The sequence below is a fragment of the Passer montanus genome, unplaced genomic scaffold, assembly GCF_014805655.1.
Source record: "Passer montanus isolate IOZ18808 unplaced genomic scaffold, ASM1480565v1 scaffold11, whole genome shotgun sequence".
Classification (NCBI taxonomy): Eukaryota; Metazoa; Chordata; class Aves; order Passeriformes; family Passeridae; genus Passer; species Passer montanus.
The window spans coordinates 11,014,338-11,036,026 of NW_024357613.1; the positions used below are offsets into that span (position 1 = coordinate 11,014,338).

The 21,689-nt window shown below is 44.0% G+C and overlaps 1 protein-coding gene across 1 annotated transcript in view; it reads left to right on the plus strand.

Annotated features, from left to right (window-relative positions):
• Positions 1-709: 709 nt before the first annotated feature.
• GABRR2 (gamma-aminobutyric acid type A receptor subunit rho2) overlaps positions 710-21,689 on the plus strand; it is a 34,263-nt gene continuing 13,283 nt past the window's right edge. The window contains exons 1-4 of the mRNA XM_039728081.1: positions 710-1,121; positions 9,366-9,472; positions 17,219-17,286; positions 20,953-21,176. Coding sequence (XP_039584015.1) covers positions 934-1,121; positions 9,366-9,472; positions 17,219-17,286; positions 20,953-21,176 — 587 coding nt within the window. The 5' untranslated portion in view covers positions 710-933. The remainder of the gene's footprint in view (positions 1,122-9,365; positions 9,473-17,218; positions 17,287-20,952; positions 21,177-21,689) is intronic.

The window sequence follows — 21,689 nt, forward strand, 5'->3', positions numbered from 1 at the left end:
GGGTTCTGGAGGAGGTCTGACCCTCAACATGTTCTGCTGGGTTTTGAGCTGCTTGCTCTTCTGGAGTTTCTGCTCTGAATGTGCTTTTCTTGTCCTGCAGAGTCCCTGCTGTGCCAGGCAGGCTTCTGTCCCTGTACCACTCACTGGCTGTTGTTACACAGCACAGTGCTGCACGGAGAGGCCAAATCAGCACTGCCCTGTGGCTGGGCTGTGAGGAAACAAGCCTAGAATGGATTTTGGAAACAGCCTCATCGTGACTAAAGAAATAGCTGCTTTTAATTTTAGTTTCGATCTCCTTTGATAAAAGTTAAAATGCCTGAGTATGCAAATGCCTTTTGGAGAAAAAAATTAATGGTGACTTGGTTTAGGTAAAGGCAATTGTCTGTGTGAATTTGGAGTTACTGCTTTAATTTTCCTTTTGATTAACAGTAAATAAAGTCAGCTTTTTCAGAGGAAGTAGCTCATATTCAGTCTTCAACAACATAAAGAGTCAGACAAATCCTCAACTGCCCTAAATCCATTAAAAGACGTACATTTTACAATGGGATACATGTCTGAAACGTGGCACAAGCAGTTACCAGTTGAAAAAGATGCCGTACAGCAGATCAAAAAATGTAGAGAGCCTAATGAAAAGGGACAGCCTGGCTTTGCAGTCTGGCAGGAGGATAGCACCGAGATTAGGGGATTGAGCAAAAAGCCGGCGTGCAGAACTGCGGGTTTTTATATAATGGCTTTAGCACGTATCCTTTAGGACCCAGTGGCGATGTGCAGCGAGGCAAACTTGGAGGGTAATGGCCAATCATGAAGCGGTGATGAGGGACAAGCGCTGAGTGCGAAGCTGCCGGGAGCCTGTCGAATGCATCGCGCCGGGAGCGCAGCGTTCCTGCCGCTGCTCGCCGGCCAGGGCGACGCGACGGAATTAGAGTTGATTCAATGTTTAAGCCCGGGGGGACTTGTACTGCAGGAGGTCACTGGAGTGCAGCGTGCCCGGCTCCCATTTCCAGCAAGATGCCTTATTTCACAAAACTGCTTTTATTGATCTTCTGCTTAGTTCTTCTCGTGGAAAGCAGAAAGCACAGGAGGAGGAGGTGGTCATCCCACGTGGATGTGCAGAGGGCAAGGTAAGGGTTGCTAAACCTGTCTGTGTCTTTTCTTACAAATACATTACTACAGGGGTATAAAAACCTACTCTATCAATATCTTCATGTATCTTGTGTGTGCAAACAGCTTTACAGGTAATGTTTTTATAACAGTCTCTGGTAGTATAATTAGTTGTATGGGTAAGTGGACAATTCTATGGCTAACCTTGATTAACTGTGAGGGAGGCAGGTTTTGCAGAGAAGTTCACTGCTTTGGCAAAATTATTCTTAGCCATACATGCAAATTTCTGAGGGAATTTAGGGAGTTGCAGTTAACAGGGATGGTCAGATGTGCATACTGTTTAATGTTTCAGCACTGCTTCAGGGCAGGTTATTCACCTGCTTGCTGCAGTGTCCGTGTTACTTATGTTCACTTGGAATTGCCCATTATGCTCTGACAATTTGAGACGGGGATGTTGGTTAGCACACATTGTGGTAATTGATAACAAATTAAACCCAGAGATTGTAAAATTTAAAGTATTTTTTAATAAATACATGGAAGCGTAAAAAAAGTATTTTAAGTGAAAGCACAAGAATGAGTTAAAGGTCTTAGTAAAACTTTATTAGATTTACCGCTGCTGAGATTTGTCTAGAGGTTTACATTAGAAAAGATAATCTTCCAAACCTGCCAGACAGTCCAAAGTATGTTATCCTTTTTTGTGGTTATGTCATCCAGTGGCAGTTATATCTTACAAGACTATTCATTGTTTGAAGGGCTCAAAAATAAAATTGGGTTAATCCATCTTATTAAATGGTTTCACTATGGCTGTAAACTTCCAAATTTTCATTTATTTCTGTGGACTTTTTGGTTTATCACTCAACACTCTTATAGGGAGTGTTGTTACTTGAATGTTTTGAAAAGAAACATGATAAATTGAAAGCAAAGAAAACATAATATGCTATCAGATTTACACTACTTATTGAAAAAATACAGTGGCATATGTTTTTAGTGACGTAAATGTTAAAAAGCTGAAACAGCCAGGGCCTCATCTTGAAATCTTATAGTCAACTGAAGTTTTACCACTGAAGTTGACAGAATCTCAGTTATTGAACGAGATCTTTCATTGAACTCTGAAAATACTCCAATGTCTATATTCTGAGGAATGTGGGGGATTGAACAGTAGCGCTTCCTTGCAAACCTTTCTGTGTAGTAAAGATCACGTACTTTGAAGTAATAAAATAGTGTAAACCCTTCTTTAAATATCAATTTGCCCTGAAGTAAAAATTTCCCTGCTTTAAAAGTTTTGTGCTTTATTTGAACTTGGAGAAAAGTTCTACAGTGCCGATATTTTTGTGAGTTGTAACAGAGTCGAAGTCAAAGCACTGCTAAAATTATTTTTATAAATACACTACAAAGAATAACAATACTATTTAGTATTCTGTGGAGTAATGATGTAAATGAACAATTTTCCATCGAGGCAGGATCTGAGGAACTATATGCCATATATATATATATACACACACATACGTACAATTCCTATGCAATGTTGTTATTAAAAATTTTATAAAATCAGGTTTAGGGATTGTCAAATGAGAATGACATTTTAAATACAGAGAATTATGCAATGTTGCAACAAAAAGAAGTGTATGGAGGAGTGTCATTAATATTTTCATTTTCCTATTCAATTATATTTCAATTTTTATATTTAAATATTCCATTGTATTTATTTTAAATTTAATATTCATTATCAATTATTTTTTAAAAAACTAAGTTGTCCTTAAAACAACAATGAATAGAGGACTATTCTAGTAAAAGGAAACTAAAACTAGTTCCTAGGCTGGTTTCCTAATCATGTAAGAGAAATTAAAAGAATGATCTTTTAAATTATTTCATCACATTTTCTGCTTAGTATTTCTCTTGCTGACTTACCATAAGAAACAGAGTAAATTTTACAGTAAACTTTTCTTATTAAGGAAAATTTATTCCTATATTGGGGAGTCTACAGTTGGTAAGTTTGATGTTTTTTGTCCACTAAGGTGATAAATCAGCCTGATGTAAAGATCTTTATATGGACTTCAAGAATATCTCTAGGGTTGTGCAGGTGCAGAACTCCTTCAGCGCTGCAGTTTCTTACTCGGACATTGCACAGAGGGTGCAGAGGTCCTTCCCCAGGGAGCTCTGGGCACTTGGGGTGGCTGATCCTGCAGACTCTGGGACAGCTCTCTGTCACCATTCTGTGGAGAAGCTGTTGAGCCTATGCTTACGTGGGAAAGGAATATGGGGAAAGTCAGGTTAGGAAGCCAAATTAGGAACTGCCAGGTTAAATTGCCTGTGCATCCTTAATTACTCCTGGTTCTTTGTGTTAATACATTGTAACACTATTTTTTTTTCCCATGAGTAGTTGCCTTGCTCAGCATGCTGAATGGATAATCCTTGCTTGATTAGAAACTGCCTTGCATTTAATTTTCTCTTACTCCTGCATTCCCCCTCACTGATAACACATCTCTGCTCCTACAGATTGAGGTATAAGATAAAGAAAGAACTGCCTGTGTGCATCACTGCCCTGACTGCTGCCCGGGACTGCCTCATGGTATGCTCTGGAGAGCCCAGGCTTTGTGTAGGAAATTGGTGTGTGCCCATCAAGTAGCAGCTCCTGCCTTTATACTTCGATAGTAGTTTTTCACATTTTCCATGGTGTACAGTCCCTGCCACTTAGACTGAGAAACTGAAGGATATCAGTAGTACTTGTTTCTATGAACTTGAGGGTGTTCTTGCTGATGTGCAAGACGTACAAATGTTGCATGAAGCCAAGGGCTCTAGAACTGTAACAGCATTGTTGGTTAAAAAATTTTGCACTTCATTTTGTTTGGAGAATTCAAGTGATGAATGAATTGCGAAGCAAAATGTTTTGTTGGAGTCACCTGGGTGACTGCTGGGCAGGGCATGTTTGCCCCAGCCTTACCTGCACACCAGAGAATAAATTTGCACAGAGGAAGAACAGCCTGGTGCTGAAGGAAGCAGTGTAAATGTGGAAAGGTGTGTGCGTCAGAGGGTCTGTGTTGCTATGTTGATAGCTGGGATTTTCCAGAGAGCTGTGTACACAGTTTGGGCTCGTGCTGCCAGGGCAGGACAGACTTGTTGAGGGTAGTACTGGCTGTACAGTATGTAGCTGTGCTTACATCTTCCTCAGAGCATCAGCCTTATCCCAAGTGCCAAGCAAGTGCTGCTGGAATGTCCAGCACTGAGTTTTTGAGATGGTTTTAGGTACTTTTCAGTAGTTCAGCAGTGGCTGCCTCTAAGAAATGGTAAACAAATGCTGGCAATCCTGCTAGATTATCCAGCTGGACAGAATTTCCAAAAGGCAAAAAGAAACTCTGAAAATTAGTGATTTTTAAAATATTTACTGCTCTATAAAAATTGCTGGTAATGCTTCTGGTAATGTTTATTGCTCAGCATAAATTGAGAACTCAGGAGACATTTATCATCTCTGTTGTGCCAGTGAATGCCATGTTTCCAGTGACCTGTGCCCACCCTACTCTGAGTCTGCCTGTTCCTCTCTCCTACCAGCCATGTGAAGCCTCATGCTTCAACAGCAGAAAATCTGCCTTTGATAGAGAAGTGGTTTTGGCCTATTCTTAGCTAAAGACTTCTTGCCAAGGTTTTTGGAAGTGGTCAGTCCTTTGGAGAATGTCATTAGAGATGCCATTTTCAGGGCATGCTACATGCCAGACTTAGGTTGGGACCCAGAAGCAGAAGGCAGTCATCAGGACACAGCAGCACAAGGCTCAGCACACAAACTTTTTCCAAACAGAATTCCACTGGAGCCAGCAGTCTGGTGATCCCTGCTGAAGCTGCTGCTGCTGGCAGCGACTTCCCTCTGTTGCCTTGTGGAGCTGCATTTTTTCCTCATTTTTCATCTGGATACTACAGACACATCCTCTAGTCTGCGGTACCTCCCAGCCCTCACAGATCCTCTTTGCTCTATGGGCGGTTTCTCAAGAAATTTGGAGTTTGTTAGTGATTCAGTGATTGAAATGTGATAGCCTTTTTTACAGGTGTATGGCTAGCCTGGGGCTTGAGTCCAGGGCACTGCTGATGCAGGGTTTGATGTCTACTGAAGCTTTTTTCCCAACACTGCATCATCAGCCAGGGCCAAAGAACAATGTGGAAAAAAAAAACAAAACCAAAAAAAACAGGGAGACAGATCCTTTTCCCAACATTGCATCATCAGCCGGGGCCAAAGAACAATGTGAAAAAAAACCGAGACAGTGTGTAAGACAGCAGTGATTGTGCACACCCTTTGAGTTTGTGTTCATCCTTTTCCAGAGTCAGATTTAGTTTTTCTAGAAATCTGGCAAGGAAAGCCACTTTCCTTTCCTTCCTGCTCCCAGCATAAACCCACAGATGAGTAAGTGTGAAGCATGTTACATCCAGAGGTAGGGCAACAGAGTACCTCTTCCCTGAGACTCTGGAAGCAATAGAGACTGGTGTGGTCACCCAACCCAAGACAGACCTATCTTGTGGAGATGCCAGGCCTTCCTTCCTGGGCAGCTGGGGCTCCTGAAGCACTTGAATTGGTGGCCCTGACATTGGCATTGGAAAGAGACTTCACCAAAATCAAGGATCTTGATATTCCCAGTTTGTCAGAAATTTCTCAACCATATCTGATCCCATATGATCCATGCATATTATGATTAAAGATACACACATAACAGAGTGGTGATAATAAATTTGGAATTCTCATCTAGGAGTGAGCTAATCATTATGACAGTCATAAACTGTTCTTGTACCTTCTCAGTTTAGTTTCTAGGGTTTTGTGTTGCTGCAGACACTTGCTTTGGTGGTTACAAAAACAGGAGGCCTTGTACCTTCCTTGGTGCTGGTGCTGGGTGTGCATCTCCTCCAGCTTGCTGTGGCTGCTACACAAAGTGAATGATGCCTTCACCTCATGCATTTTGGGATTTGTCTCCCCCCCCATCCCCCCAGAGACTATGTTGAAAAGTTGCAAGATTTTCACTTAAAATGTAGAAATACTTCTCTGCATCCCAATATGTAATTGGAACCATGGCCCCATGATCATGGGACCATCTTGTGATGAAAATCCATCCTGAATTCTCCAGGGGAAGGTGCAGAAACTTGCCAGACTCTGGCTGCCAACAGCTGTGCCGTGCTCAGTTTCTCTCAGGCTCACCACTTAGCCATTGCCTCGTGCCCTACAGCACGAGGACTGTTTCCAATCTGAAAGTTCTTCATTTTGCTTTTTGCTCTGGAAAGGTCTGAATGTCTGCATAGACACCTGCTCTTTTGTGAATCCTGATGATCTGTTATCTGTAATTTCTCATGCCATCAAGAATTAATTCTCTTTGATATATTGGGCAATAGAAAAAGCATCTGTTTTATGCAATTGAGACAATTTTGAGTAAAAGTGACTGAAAAGGAAAATAGATTTTAAAAACTAGGGCGCCTTTACAGAATCTCAATGAGCTGTCACCCCTTCTCTCCTCTTTAAACAGAAACAATTCTTCACAGAAGTCAGATTTTTCAAATTTATGCCCCTTGAATGAAATATAAACTGCAATAAAATTATATATGAAAAACATGGCAAAAAAAGACAAAGGGAGATAGATGGATTTAAATGAATAGTGGTGAATTGCAGAGAATGCATAAAGCTGAAAGAAACCCTGACAAATCTATAATCAGAAATACTAAAGACCATAAGTACATCAGGGAGGATTTATGAGATACTGGTGATCAGATTGTCAGTAAAGGCACCCTGTGGGCAGCAGCGTTCAGAGCACCCTGCAGCTCCACAAGAGCACTGGCAGCTGTTGTCACCTTTGCTGCAGGTAATGAGATGCTCCCTATGCCAAACAGCAGTGGGGCTGGCATGGGGTTCTGTCAGAGAGGGGCAGAAGATACAGCGCAGCTGATGTCAAATGCTATCATAAGGAATTTTTTTCTAACAAACTTGGTCTAGAGTTGGATTAAACAGACAAAAGTAGTAATAAATTTTAAAGGTTGTGTAGACTTACTGTCATTAAAAATTTTTCAATACAAAAACACTGTAAATGGATTAAATTGATTTAAAAGGGACTGTCAGAGCTCTCTCTGTAAAATCTGAATTGGCCGTCATAATACCTGAAGGATTGGGCACGAACTGATGATTAAATGATGGTTATTACATGCAACCCCTGGCTCAGGATGTGCCTAAAAAAATCTCTTTTCTTCCTAAGACAGTATCCATGTCCCCAGCCAGCCCTCTAAACCTCTGCAGCCACAGACTGCTTTCAGCAGCTCTCCTGTGTGCTCTTATCTGTTTGATGATTTTTAAATAATTGATCAAAATGTAGCATTTCAGTGAGGCTGAGCCATTGATTTACAAGATAATACTGCCAGGTTTTTCCATACTAATTCTTGTACAATACAATCCAATGTTTTATTGGATTTTTTTATTAGATTTTTTTACCCCCTTCGTTGACGAAAGATACTTGATTGAACATTCCCCGGTACTTTGGCTTTTCCCTAATAATTAAAGTCAAGCAGACACAGGAAGATCCCTTTTCCACACCTCCAGCTATTCGGGCACAGAGGCCGTGCAGCGGATGGTGAAGTGGAGTGCTTTGGCAGCAGCCCTAACTTTGCAGCAAAACAAAGCTTCCCCCCTGCAGCAAACAGTTTAAAGGCAAGCTTTTGCCCCCAGCCATTCCCATTAATGGTTGTGCTTGGTTTTACACCCCTGCTTTTAGGTAACCATAGTGCAGCCTTGTCGGGAGGGCGCTTGCTCTGGCTGGCTCTTTCTCAGAGCTAGCAGGGAGAGAAGCTCTGGCATCCCAAGCGAAACAGGAGCCCAAAATAACCTGAGGGAGATCCAACTCTTCCTAAGTACCATGTCCCCTGGGGTACAAGGGGTTATATTCCTTCAAAACAGCTATTTGATACAAGTATTTTTAAATTCTGTTGCTTCCTTTTCATCTCCTTGTAGTAAGGAACTGGGTTATTGATGCTAGCAGCAGCTACCAACACCCTTTAGGTTTCATTATTTCTTTCTTGAACCGAGTGCTCTGATGGGAAATTATACTTCTGATTTCTGATTTGTGATTTATGCTCGCTTTGGCTCATACTTATTGTGCTTAATATTTTAATGAAGCTAAGAACATCCCTTTCTATACCCACATTTATGAATGGGGTGATTGTTTTGTGGGTTCTGAATTCTTGACCAAGACTTTAAGCCTAAGTAGTCTCTATTTTTCCTCCAAGATTTTTTGTTCTTTATTTTCAGTCATATTTTTTCCATACAGGAAAAGGAACCTCAACTTTTTATATAAAGTTCTTTGTATTTATCATAATTATTTTTAATAAGTTACTGGAAACCACAAACTAATTGCAGCAGTACTTACAACATTGTCAGCTCTTATGTCCAGAGCAAAGGGATTGAGGAACCTTAATGTTCCAAATCTTCCACTCACACCACTGCAGAACAATCAGGGATGCTGATCTGGATTTTCTTCCAGAAGTGCATGCAATTTGTTTGTCTGCTGGTTAGTTATCCCCTTATGGGATTTCACTGACTACCTTGCACTTTTCTCAGGGGTTTGTTGTCATCCTTGTTCCACTGTTATCATACAATATCTCAAGTAAAAAGTTAGAAATTTTCCTACCTTAATGTTCAGAAAAGTGAGGGACTGAAGGCTTCATTAGATAAAACTCCTCTCTTCCTGCTGTTGTGGGGAGGAGGGGGTGGTTTTGTTGTCGCTGAAAGCCAGAAGACCCTCTGTCCACACAAATGGCTGGCTCTGAATTGGTGAAGTTAACGGGGCAGTTTCCAAGCAGTGTATGACATTGCGTGACCAGCACTGAAAAGAGCTTTTTCATGACAATGTTGCCTTGGTACCTGGCCAAATCCCAGCCAGGTGATGTGGGGCACCCAGCTGCTTCCACTGCTGCGGCATTCACTGCATCCAGCTCTCCTGAGAGATGCTGTGCTCTGTGCCCCCCTGGGAGCTGGGGTGTCTGGGGCAGAGGGAGCACCATGTCCTTGCAGGGGGCAGAGGAAAAACCATGTCCTTGCAGGGGGCAGAGGAAGCAGGGCTGCCTGTGGGGCACAAAGGCCTGAGTTGATGCTGTGGAAAGGCAGCTCTGTGCCTATGTTTTGATGCTGGCAGTCTCCCCACAGTCCCTGGGACTGTGCCTGCAAAGCTGCTGCTCCCGTGGCTCTGAAACTGGGCTGGCAGTTGTGGCACTTGGGCACAGAGGCATTGGAGCAATGCTATTGCTGTCTTTTGCAGTCACATCTTGAAGAGGAATCGTGACTTGACCAAAGCCTGGAAAGGAAAGACGGAGCAGCTTCTCAGAGTCGACGAACACGACTTCACCATGCGGCCAGCCTTTGGAGGTGAGGATAAAATGTTTCTCTTGATTCCGTGCTAATCTAATTAAGATCAATCTAATTATCTAATTAACAATTTAATTAAAAACCAAGCAAAGAAACCTCTGTCCAGATGCATCAGTGTGAAGGGAAAAGGCTTGGTGCCAGTTCAGAGAGGCCTCATGCTCATCCTCCTAGCCCTCTGTGTTCTGTACATTTCCTACATTCCTTCCTGCTGCTGCAGTTGGCTCTGTTTTTGGCTGGCATTCCCCAGAGTTCAGGATGGACCCTCCCAGTAAGTGTTTCACTCTGTTGAGAAGAGGAACAAGTTTCAGGTTTTAATATTCACCTATGGTTGTGAAGTTGCAATGAGCTTTTCAGCTGATGTGATTAAACTGAAAGTAAAGAACTCATTGGGTGGATCACAGCACACCATTACTAGGAGAAAGGGGAATACTTCTGTCCAGAAAAATATCTTGTCTCAAACTCTTATAAGCAAATAAAAGAGTGGGAGGGGAGACCTTTGCTAACTTCGCTTCTGCCTCTGGTCACACCCAGTTACAGGAATGTGCTTGCCTGACCTTTCTAGACTCACTACTGCAGAGATAAGAGGGTACCTGAACAAAGCCTGCTGGAATACCAGTATGGCAATCCCTCTTCTGATTACATCAATAATCAAATCCTTCCAGAGCTAAGGGCAGAGTTTTCTGTAGTTTGCACTGAGTGACTAATGCCATTTAGGGTGAAGGGCTACCTCACCCTGCCCAGTGGGGACACAGTGTTGTGCCCTTTGCACCTGGTCCATAGAACAGAGCTTCTCAGACCTGCCCGTTCCTGGTGTGGCTCAAAAGATGTTTCTTGCCCCTCAGTGCAGGTATGCTGTTCTGAGAGTGCAGTGCTGAGCCCTGCTCACAATTTATATATCGATTTTCAAACTCCAGAGATCAAAACCTGTCATAACCAGTGTTTCCTGCTCCTGCAATGTTATTTACCAGCAAGTTGTAGTCCAACCTCAATATTGGAGGTAACCTTTTTCTAATCAGCGTTAACTTGGTCTGCTACTTCTAGGGTTGAAGAGTTTGCCTTAAATTGCCCTCTGGGTGGAGCATAGGCAGATCTCCTTGGGGCTGGTGGGAACACACTGAGCCCTGGGTGCAGCTGGGGCTCAGGGATGAGGTCTGGGAGCTGGCTCTGGAGGCACTGGGATTCTTTATGAATCAGCTGTAAAAGTGTAAATTCACCAAAGTGCACATGCCTCCTTAAATCCCAGGTATGCCCTCCCCTGCTATAAGATTACTATAAGATTACTATAAGATTAGAGGATGCTGTCTTAGGTTTTCTGATCCTTTTTTTTTTCTTTTTTTTTCTTTTTTTTAAGCCAACCTCAATTTTTGGAGCTTGGCTGTTGACTTTTGAGTTCCTCATACAGACAAACTGAACATTCTGATCTGTCCTCTGCATCTGATCTGTTCTCTGGACAAAAGACCTGCTGTTCTGATGGGTGGGATGATAGAGCTTCTCTGGGAGGACATTTGGACTCCCTACCTTGACTGAGTTGGAGACAGCTGGGGAGCCATGGTGATTTTTTAACTTTTTGCCCCCTAACTGGATGTATGTCTGGGCATCATGCCTGTTTTGGGGGAAAGCTGCAGGGTTTGTTCTGTTGTGCTGATGGTTTGGCACCCAGTGGACCCACTGCACAGTATTTCTGGAATACAGAATATTTCTGGAAACAGATCTGAATTAAACTATTTTCATCAGTGTTGCAGGGTCCTCGAAGAACACATTTGAGCACAGGTCACAGCAAACAGACACATGTAATTACACAGACACTCTTCTAGTGTTAATGGGAACTGCATTTTAATCTCTCTTTTGCCTTGTTTTCCCATGCTACCTCCTATCACGGCATCAAGATCATTCTAGAGCCAAAATTTGGAATAACATTTATAAAACTGAGAAATACCCTAAGAGCCTTTGCTGAGAAGATTCCTTTTTTTATAAAGGAGAAACATTATGCGTTTTTAAAATTTTTGCTTAAGACCTCCTTAACTTGCAGAGATTCTTGGGACAAAGGTGTGGTATTAGCAAAGTTGTAGTGACATTGCATGTGATGAGGAGCAAAGCATGGACACAGCTTTGTTGAGGTTGCAGCCTTGGAAAGTCCTGAGATAAAGCACAGAGAAAGCAGGTGCTACAGCTGCAGAATTGCACGGTGTATTTTTAGTGACAGATGAAGCAAACATAAAGGAAAGGGAGCAAAAGTCTGGCAAGAGGTGATCCTCATAGTTTTGTCTGTGATATTATTCGTCAGGCAGTCCCAGTGATTTGCCATGCACCATGAGTCCTTCCAGCTTCTGGCTGTGGCAGTGCCAGTCAAACTGATGTGGTCTGACCTGGGGAGGATAAAAAGGCTTTTGTACTGCTGAAGTGGAGAAGAGGAGCCTGTGGGATACACGTGACTGTAACTGGTCACTGTCCTAAGACCCTCTCTGGTCTAACTGAGATTCCAGCTCTATGGCATTGCATCGGGCCTGAGATATTACCTTGCAGGTGGGAAAGGCACCTCACTTCTGGATTAAAACAATACCATAAGTAAATGGTGAGTGGCCCTCAGACTAAAAGAAACCCAGTGCTGTTGATGGTTCCCAAGTTTGGTGGCCCAGCCTACAATTCCACCTTTAGCTAAAGAGGGGATGGAGTATGAGGTGTTTTATGGTGGCCACAGTGACACTTGGTGGTCTGCAGAGGACAGCCAGCAAGCTGCCAGCCCAACACAGCTGTGACCACTGGGCAGAGCAGGCTGGGGTGGTGCAAGGTGAAATGGAAAAAATCCCAATGTTAGAGAAAGGTGAAGGGTTTTTCAAGAAAAAGTATCTTTGTAAAGAGCAAGTGAGCAAACAAATGTTGTGTAAGTTGTGTTATTCACAGCCCAGTAAGCACGGCTCTCTTGCCTGTCCTCAGCCCATTAGAGACAGGCAATAGGGTACAGAGGCAATGACAAAGTTTTTTGCTTTGATGATGGTCAAAGAGCATCCATAAGCTAAAAGAGACTGCAGGGTTTTTGACCCTTAGGGAGTTATCTCCATGTCAGTGACCTTGTTCTAGGTAGCAGATGTTCAGGTATTATTTACTATTATTAATATTTAAAGATTATGTAAATGTTTGTTTTGCTGCCTTCCTTAAACACCCATTTTGAGCATTTCATTTATGACATCTCATATTTTACAGCGAGCCTGTGAATAAGCAGCTTTAGTTGATACTTAAAATAGCCGTATCTTCTTTATTGAGGACCAGCCTAATGCTTTACTTTCATTATATTTGCTCACAGCCGAGTAGCCCAACATCAGCTGGTCCTTGCTGCCCTTTCTGGGCAGTGCTTTTGCCAGGGTGGATGAAGAGTGGGGTGCATAAAGCACGAGCAGTGCACTGAGTGTTAGTGACAAGGGCTGGAATAGAGCTTGCTTCTCTGCTGATGAGTGAGACGCAGAGGGACGAAGCCCTGCAGTCATGAGGAGGGTGATGAGCATATCCTGGTGCTGCCTGCCTGGGAGCTGCTCACACCTAAGAGGTCCCACAGTGGTTTGCAGTCTCTCTGGGTGAGCACGAGATACCTGTCAGTGAAGAAAACTCAAACCCACTCATTTCTACATGTTTTTATCTCGAGGCCTTCATCTGCCTCCCTCCTTCAAAGATGAGTGGACATTGTCTCAGAGAGAAACAACAAGCCTTTGAAAGCACTGCCAAAGAGAAAAATTAAAGAGATGTCACAAAGCTTTAGTCTCAGAGGTGGAGTGGGAAACTGACTCCAGGCATCTTCATGGCAGCACACTCTTCCCTCTCTTCCAAAGTCTGCTCCAGTGCTCAGAAATAAAAACCACGTTTGTGCCCAGTTCTGACTGGGGACTGACTCACACTTTGAGCTTTCATGCTGCTCACTGGCTGGTGGTTTTTGGTGTGGAGACACACTGGGATGTAACAGGCTTTAATGTTGGACTCCTTCTGAAGTCATTCCTGCACGGGACTCGTGGAAGCCTCCTGGGCTCCCTGGAAAGGTTAATCCAAGGCCAGACATCCCATTCAATCTGGGGCAGAGTTTGATACTCAAACTGGAGTTTTTGCAGTATGAAACAAGCCACAGAGTCTTCTTTGTGTCAGAACCAACCCAAAATTCCATTAATTTGGCAGATACTTTTCAGAGACTCTAAAGTGTGATCTGAAAAACTCTGCTGGATTGCAGGCTCTGAGCAAAGCAGCACTGCTTCCTTTTATCAGCCGTATCCCCAGCCTTCACATGGATCCATTTCGCTTCCTGTCCAGCAGTGAGCATCCTAGAGAGGAGCCTGAGCTTTGAGATCTCTCCAGTGTTAACATGTTCAAGTCTTTTGTTGCTTATAATTCTCTAGGACGATCCTTCTATATTTCCTCTTTCTGAAGAAAATGTGAATATTGATAAAATATTGTTTATGACAAAGAAAGCCTGGTTGATGAGGTCTTTTTTGCATCTAATGCTGTAACCAAAGTTAATTGTTCTGTCTACCAGTTCAGTTTGTCATATACCATCTGAGCTGTTCTTGTTCTCTCACATTCACACCCTCACCATACTCTGCTCCCTCTCAATACAGAGGGTTTTTTCTTTTTGCTCATCCCTAGTGGCATTTGATGAGGAATTTGGTTAAACACCCTGAGTTCTCTGTGGTTCAACTGTTCAGTTGCCAGAGGGACAGGATTAAAAGGCTAGCAGTTCCTAATTGACTCCATGGGTTAGTGAGATCAAAGCTCTCCTGACATTTCTCTCTGGGTGATCAACAGCCATTTAATTCAATGGTATGTGCTGCAGCCAACATGACCTTCAAGGAAACCCAGGGTTTGCTTCTGTGGTTTAAAGAGGTCATTTCTAGACAGGGCTTCTGCTTTGCTTCAGAAGCTGCATGCATTTCAATGTTGTTTGCATCAGGTACCTCTACAAAACTGCATCTTAACTTGCTTGATGTTTTGTAGAGTGATGGCAGAGTGAATATGCAATTATCATTATCACTTATGCTCATTGCCAAGAGCAGGACTTGGTGGTCGTTTGGTTCCTGTTGCTACCTCACAAGCAACTTTTGCACTGTCCTTTCACACACCCTTCCCTGCTCAGTCCATTTCTTGTCTAAACATCCTCCAAAGTGTCTTTGTGTCTCAGCGAATCCTCATTATCATCTGTGTGCTCTCTCATTGCCTCAGCCCCAGGTGCTGAGTGAGGAGCAGGGAGAAGGAAAAAGCAGTGATTACTCCTGCTGATTGTAGTAGGAGTTTGCCCAAGAGTAAATATTTCTGCTGATAAATTGGTTTTACAGACTCATATTTACATTTCTGTATTAAGCACTAAACATTTGAGTCCAGTGTTCAAATAATTTCTCCCTCCTTCTATTACAATCACTCTTTTATCATCCCAGAAATTTGTGAATAACTGGAGAAAAGACATCTTATCCAGCTTTGGACCTCTTCTCTTAAGAACTTTCCAGACCATACAGCTTAACGTGGAACACCCTTTATTTTGGATTTAATAAAGCTTGTGTCAGCTCCAGACTGAACCTTAGGCTTTGTCCTTGCAATGAGATAACTGCTGGTTATTGAGTGTTTGATGCAGGAACATGAACAAAGAAAAGAACATGGTATTTTATTTTCAAGGGCAGAGAGGGAAGGAATAGGAGAGCAGGACAGATATCAGCTTGCCAGTGTTCTTATGTTTATCGGGTTTGGTTTTTAGTTTTTTGTTGTTGTTTTATGGGTTTTTTTAAATCTGTGATTAGTGTTCAGTGAAGCATAGAAATCACAGTAAACAAACTTTGTGTGGGGGTTGATTTCCTGAATCAAGGCTAAATTAAGGATTCATACACAGAGAGTCTCTCTTGCAGTCTGGAAGTTGTGGGGGGCTGCCCAGCATGGTTTGGGCACACAGCCCTCAGCTTGAACTGCTCCTCTGTTGATTGTACTGCACATCAAAGTGTCTCTCGTCACCACAGATACAGTGCTTTTTGCTGCCTTGTTAGGTACCCAACAAACCAAATCATGTTTTACTGAGCAAGAGAAATTCACAGAAAAATTCTTTCTATCCATTGCAAATGATTGCTTGCAATTTTTTTGAAGTATGCAGTGTGTCTGAATGTGACATTTTGGTGTTTGTAAGATCTGGGAGTCGCCTCAAAGTGCTGTTTTAGCCATGTTTGAGCTTCACTGCTGGGAGCAACAGCCACTTCAACTGGAATTGGTGGTTCTGAGGAGCCTGGTCCTGCTCCACAGGGCTTGTTCAAGGTGCCTGCTCCCTGCACTGCTGCTGACAAACACCGTGGGCAAAACAAGCTGGAGCTGTGCACGTGGGAAGGGGACAGTGCCACCATCAGTGTGCTGTGCCGTAATCAGGTGAGGCTGGCTTATCAAAGCCCTGGCAAACCTGCACTGGGGCTGGTCACAGCTTGTCTCATGGGCATGGGCATCGGCCTTTCCCTGCTGAGGCTGAGGTGCTGCCTCTTTCTCCTCCAGCAGAGGCAAACATAACCTGTGTTCAAAAGCCCTGAGGATGTGTGGGAGTGTGTACATGCTGCTGCAGGTACAGGAGCACGATGGACAGCAGCTTGCTGTTCTCTCAGCAACATTTCTGCTCTCTGGTTAGACTTGTGGTGTATTCAGAGCTTTGATGTGGTCTCAAGAAAGATGCTGCTCCAGCTAAATGCATGCACACAGCAGGTCCTGCTGTTTGTGGCACTGCAAACATGGGTCTGAGTCCACAAAGGGATTGTGGTGCACCTCACATATTATCTGACTGCTAATCAGGTTCAAAATCTAGGAGCTAAAAGTCTTTGCAAATCTTCAGGAGGCCCACTGTGGTCCTTAGAAAATTAAATTCTGCTGGACAAGTCTCAGGCATGTCTGCAGAGCTTCTGCTTCCTTTGGCATGGTGTGTCTCACTGACAGTGCCCGGGCTGGAGGCACAGGGTCATCAGTGTGAGCCCTGTGAGTCCCAGTGCCACACACTGGGAGCACCAGGCAACACTGGATCCACCTGGGTTGCTCCCCAGCTGTTCCTGCTGGGTCATGCTTGCTGTGCTTGTCTCAGTAGGCACTTATCACCAGAATTTGGGAAAAGCTGCAGGAGGGCACGCTATGGGGATCTTGAGCAGGTCCTGGTCATTAATGAGCAGCAGTCTGCAGTGAATTTTTGATACAGGGTTTCTAGTAATAGAGGAGTGTGCATTTATTATGGGATGTTTTCTGCTTATTTGCTCTTTGTGAGCTCTCTGATTGCTGGTTTTAAAACTACTGTGGAAAACTAGCAGTATCAGTGGTGAGTAATATGAATCAAGGTGGTGATGGGCTCTTGAGAGATTAATGTGATTGATAAAAAAGGGGAAACCTCCCAGGAAGAGCTCATTGCTTGCCATGTCTTCATCTCAGTCCCCTGTCCTTGGGGCTAAATTTGTTCATAAAGGCCTACAATTTAAAATGGGATGGCTCAGTTTTTAAAAACATAGGCAAATGTTTCATCCAAGCTCTGGACTACCTGGCAAAGTGTCAACATTGCAGCAGACACCAAGGGGAAGATAATTCAGTGTTTCAAAAGGGCCCTTACATGGTTATTCACTAACTCATTCCCGAGCCCCTTCCTGAAGAACCATTGACAGAAATGTACAACATAAGCTCAGAAATGTTTGCATGTCACCTTAGGAGTGCTAATTAAATGCAGATGATATGAAAGAACATTTATTTACATATCTAAATCTCATTCTCTTTCAGGCCCTGCGATTCCTGTTGGGGTGGATGTGCAAGTTGAAAGCTTGGACAGTATTTCTGAGGTTGACATGGTACGTAATCCTCTTCTAAGCTTCGGTTAATTCTAGTCATAAAAGGACCTTCTGACTTGAAACCTGTGGGCTTGTAATCACTGGTCAGATGAAAGAAATAGCAGCATCTCCGAAATTCAAAAAGGGTGATAATCAGAACCAAAGACTTGATAAAACCAGATGATCAAAGTCTTACCTCTCTACCTCCACATAAAGATGAAAAGCGTGAAGAGAAAAGGGACCTTGAATGGGAGAGTAATCAGTGCTGTGAAAGATCTATCACAACTAAAAATATAAGCAGCTGCAAATGAAGGTTTGAAGCTATATGGTAAAATTCACATAGGCTGTGCTTGCTGCAGGAGTTTTCTTCCTTAGGGAACCATTCAATTCACATGAGTGTCACACACATTTTACTGTTTGGTTTGGGGTTTTTTCATGGGTTGTTTTTTTTATTTTTAATTGTAGGAAATGGAATAAAAACACTTGAAAGAGAAGTGGAAAGGGGAACATAGAGGAAAAGAGGAAGCTTCTGAGGTCCTTCCTCTTTCTGCCTTTTCCTTCCTGTTCTTGTGCACCTTTTGTGGTCTAGACAAAACATAAAGACAAAGGAAGAGTTTTAGATTGAGTGTTTTTTAATATGGTGCAATTACATCTTCATGCCATTTTGGAGGTGGTGGTTTAGATGACCTTTAAAGGTCTTTTCCAACCCAAAATATTCTATGTTCTGTGATTAAAACCACGCAGCTTGCCTGCCTGGATATTGAAAGAGAGGGTTTGGGGCTATGCATGCAGTGAGGTGTGTGGGAGGGGAATGGCTGCCAGGAGAAGAACTGGGGCTCTAATATATCAAGACAATGTTAGAGCATAAAGAGGCCTAATTAGTGCAAGTAAATAACTCACAGTGCTTTCTGTCAGGATTCAATGAAAATCCTGCCTGTCAGAAGTCCTGGAGGTCAGTTCTCTCCCTTGGCTGTCAATAGCTCCTATTTTCCCAGCTCATGACAAGTACTTTCTGCAGCAGTTGCTGACATATATTTGGGGTGGAACAATGTTCTCCCAGTTGACTTATGTTGGTGTGTTCTTCCAACAGACTGTCCCAGCTTGGGTGTTTGCAGGGAGGAATGTTTGCAGGGAGGAGAGTGGGCAGCAAGTTCTCTGGGGCTGGCTGTGCCTGCAGCAGGGTGCCCTCCTTGGCTCCTCATTGCAGGCAGGGCAGAGCTGCAGGCAGGGCTTGTTTCAAGCTGCTCTGAAGTGGCCTTGAAAATCAGGTAGCCTGGGCTGGGCAGGCCTTACCTGTCACTGCTTGAGCAGGCACCTGGTGCCCCAAAGAAAGACCAGACTGAAGCATCACCAGCCCCAACCCACTGTATCTGCAAGGCTGTGCATGACAGTGAGAGCAGCCAGGGGCTGTTTAAAGGCATGTGGGTTTAAAACTGGGTTTAAAACTGGTGCCTGTCTGGTTGATGTGGATGGGCTGCTGCTGTGTGCAGTAGCAGGACATGCTCTTGAGGCTGCCTGGAGCTTGGAACAAACACGAAATAGGCTGCCAAAATTGAGGTGCTTGTGTAGACTCATTGGCTGTGCCTCTGGCAGGTACTATCATTCTCCCAGTTTGCTGTAAAACCTTGTTTTCTGAGGGACTTTCCTATTTGTTGGTGCTGAAATAAACTCCTTTTCTTGCTTGTAAATAGTGTGTGTGCTGGTTAGAAAGGAACAAGCAGTCAGCACACTGCCTCTTTTGAATCATGCCATGGCAAAGCCTCCTTAAGTTGGATTTTATACCTAGAAGGTGTTGTCAGCTGCCACTTTGTGTTGGCAGCATTTGGTGCACCATGTTGGCCACTGGAGAGAGAGAAGAGTTGGCCATTGCAGGGGCCGCTGTGTTGGCTCTTTGGAGAGAGAGAGGGGCTGAAGGTGAAAGATGAGAATCTCCAGTCTGGTAGGACACGGAGAGGGGTGGAAAGCAGTGAGTTCCCTCTTGTGTTGTGCCTTCAACAGTCTCTTCCCCCTCCTCTACAGTGGTTGTAAGCAATGCTGAGGGTGCCTGCCTGGTCCCCATTCCCCTGTGCTCTGATGATGGAGCTGCCCAGAGGCATTTTGCAGCCACAGCCTCAGGCTGCCTGGCTGTCCTGGTTTTGCCTGGATAGAGCCAATTTTCTTCTTAGTAGCTGGTACAGTGCTGTGTTTTGGATTTAGTCTGAGAGTGATACTGATAACACAGTGCTTTGGTTGTGGCTCAGCAGTGCTTACCCTGAGTCAAGGACTTTCCAGTGTCTCCTGCTCTGCTCCTGAGGAGGGGCACAAGATGCCAGGAGGGAGCACGGCCAGGACAGCTGACCTGAACTGGCCAAAGGGATATTCCACACTACAGAACATCATGTCCAGTGTATAAATGGGGGGAGTTGGCTGGGAGGGGTGGATCACTGCTGGAGGACATGCTGGGCATCTGTCAGCAACTACATTGTGCATACTTGTTTCTCTGCAGTTTTGCCTCTCTATATCTTTTCATCTTCCTTCTCATTATTCTTCTTATTACTATTTATTTCAATTTCTAAACTGTTTTTATCTCAACACAGCTTCTTCTAAGTCTACTCCCCATAAGATTGGCTGGAGGTGGTGGGAGAGAGGAATGAGCAAGTGTCTGTGTTGTACTGAGGTGCTGGCTGGAGTTGAACATGAGAATGGTCCTCCTCTCCTGCAGCCCCGTGTCCCTCTATCTCATGTCATGGCCAGGCAACTGGAAACCCTAAATTGCCAGGTTCTTCTTTACTCCTTTTCTGACTTCTACCATAACTTGCACTGACTCCTAAGAAACCAGCAGTTGTGCCTCTTCCTTGGTTCCCTTTTTCCCAGCTCTAGTCAAACTGATGAGCTTGATGTCCAGCCCCCGAGGCTGACTCTTCTAGCTGGGATGCAACCTAAGCTCTGCCAGTGGCAGTAGTTGCTGGAAGTGTTTCTTTGGGACTGTAGATGTAAGGGGAAGGTGGCCAGTGTCCAGTAGGGAACAGGAGCTGGCAGCATCCCTGGGATGAGCAGTGAGGGAGCCTGGGACCAGTCTGATAAGGTGGGGACTTGCAGGTGGGTGAGCAGAAGTGTCCCCATGGCCAGTCTCTGCCATGGTCAGAGAGGTCTGTGCTGGGCAGCAAGGTGAGGTCTGGCACCAGAGCCTTCTCTGACAAATTAATGAAAAACCTACTGGAAATGCATGGCTGTTGTGAGACAGCCCTTTGAAGCAGAGAGTTAGGGTAACTGGTTGTCACTGTGTCCTGGTTTAGTCCTTTTGGGGATAAATTGCTTAGTGTTTAGCCTGACCATTGAACTAACTTTCAGGTTTTCCTCTTGATCATCGTACTGCTACCATAGTCCTCTAAGATAATTTTACCAGAATTGAAGAATCATTTCTGCATGGCGTTGCTTCTCTTGGGGCATATTTATATCCTGTTTGGGACTGAACATTACTGGGTACTGTAATAAAGTCATTATTAGGCTATGCTTTGTTTTGGTTGAAATTATTTTGTTGGGAAAATCTACTGACAGAGAACATTGACCTAGGAAAGAATCAGGAGTTGAGAGTGGAGAGATCTCATCTATCAGGTGGGAGTGAGTTTTCTTTCTGGTATGCCCTAGTTGTAGAGCGCAGCACTGACAGAACTGTCTTCCTTTATTGTTCTCTTCCCTATTTTGAAGGATTTCACTATGACCTTGTACTTAAGGCACTACTGGAAGGATGAGCGTCTCTCGTTTCCCAGCACCAACAACAAGAGCATGACCTTTGATGGCAGGCTGGTGAAGAAGATCTGGGTCCCTGATGTCTTCTTTGTGCATTCCAAGAGGTCCTTCATTCATGACACCACCACGGACAACATCATGCTGCGAGTGTTCCCCGATGGGCACGTCCTCTACAGCATGAGGTAACAGAGCAGCCTTGCTTCCCCTGAGCAGCCCCGGGGCTTTGCTCCCAGTTTTGCTCTAGGCTTGACTTTGGTGATCATCAGGGTTGCTACTGCCAATCCTGCTACTCTCACTGCTGATGCAGAGCCCTGTTTCCAGAATAACAGGGACAAAAAAGTGTGTCCAGTACAAAATGCTTTGCAGGAAACTCTGAGAAACCATGCTGTGGGCAGTAACAGGGTAATCTCCTCCTGGGGAAGCATGCCCCCAACTCTTTGCAGTCAGTGGAGGGCTTAGTCAAGCAGCAATGCTCATCCCAGGGTCAGTGTGTGATTAAACTGGAAGCTGCTGAAATACCAGATGGTGACCTCTATAATTATCCTATTTTCCTTCTTGTTTGTCTAGAATTTTTTTCAGTTGTTCTGCTTTCCTGTTGATGTAAATGTTTAGGTTTCTTGAAGCTGAAATGGCAATATTAAAGGCATCCTGCTTTTCTAGTAGATTTGTTGGCTGGAAGAATCCTGAGGGATGCC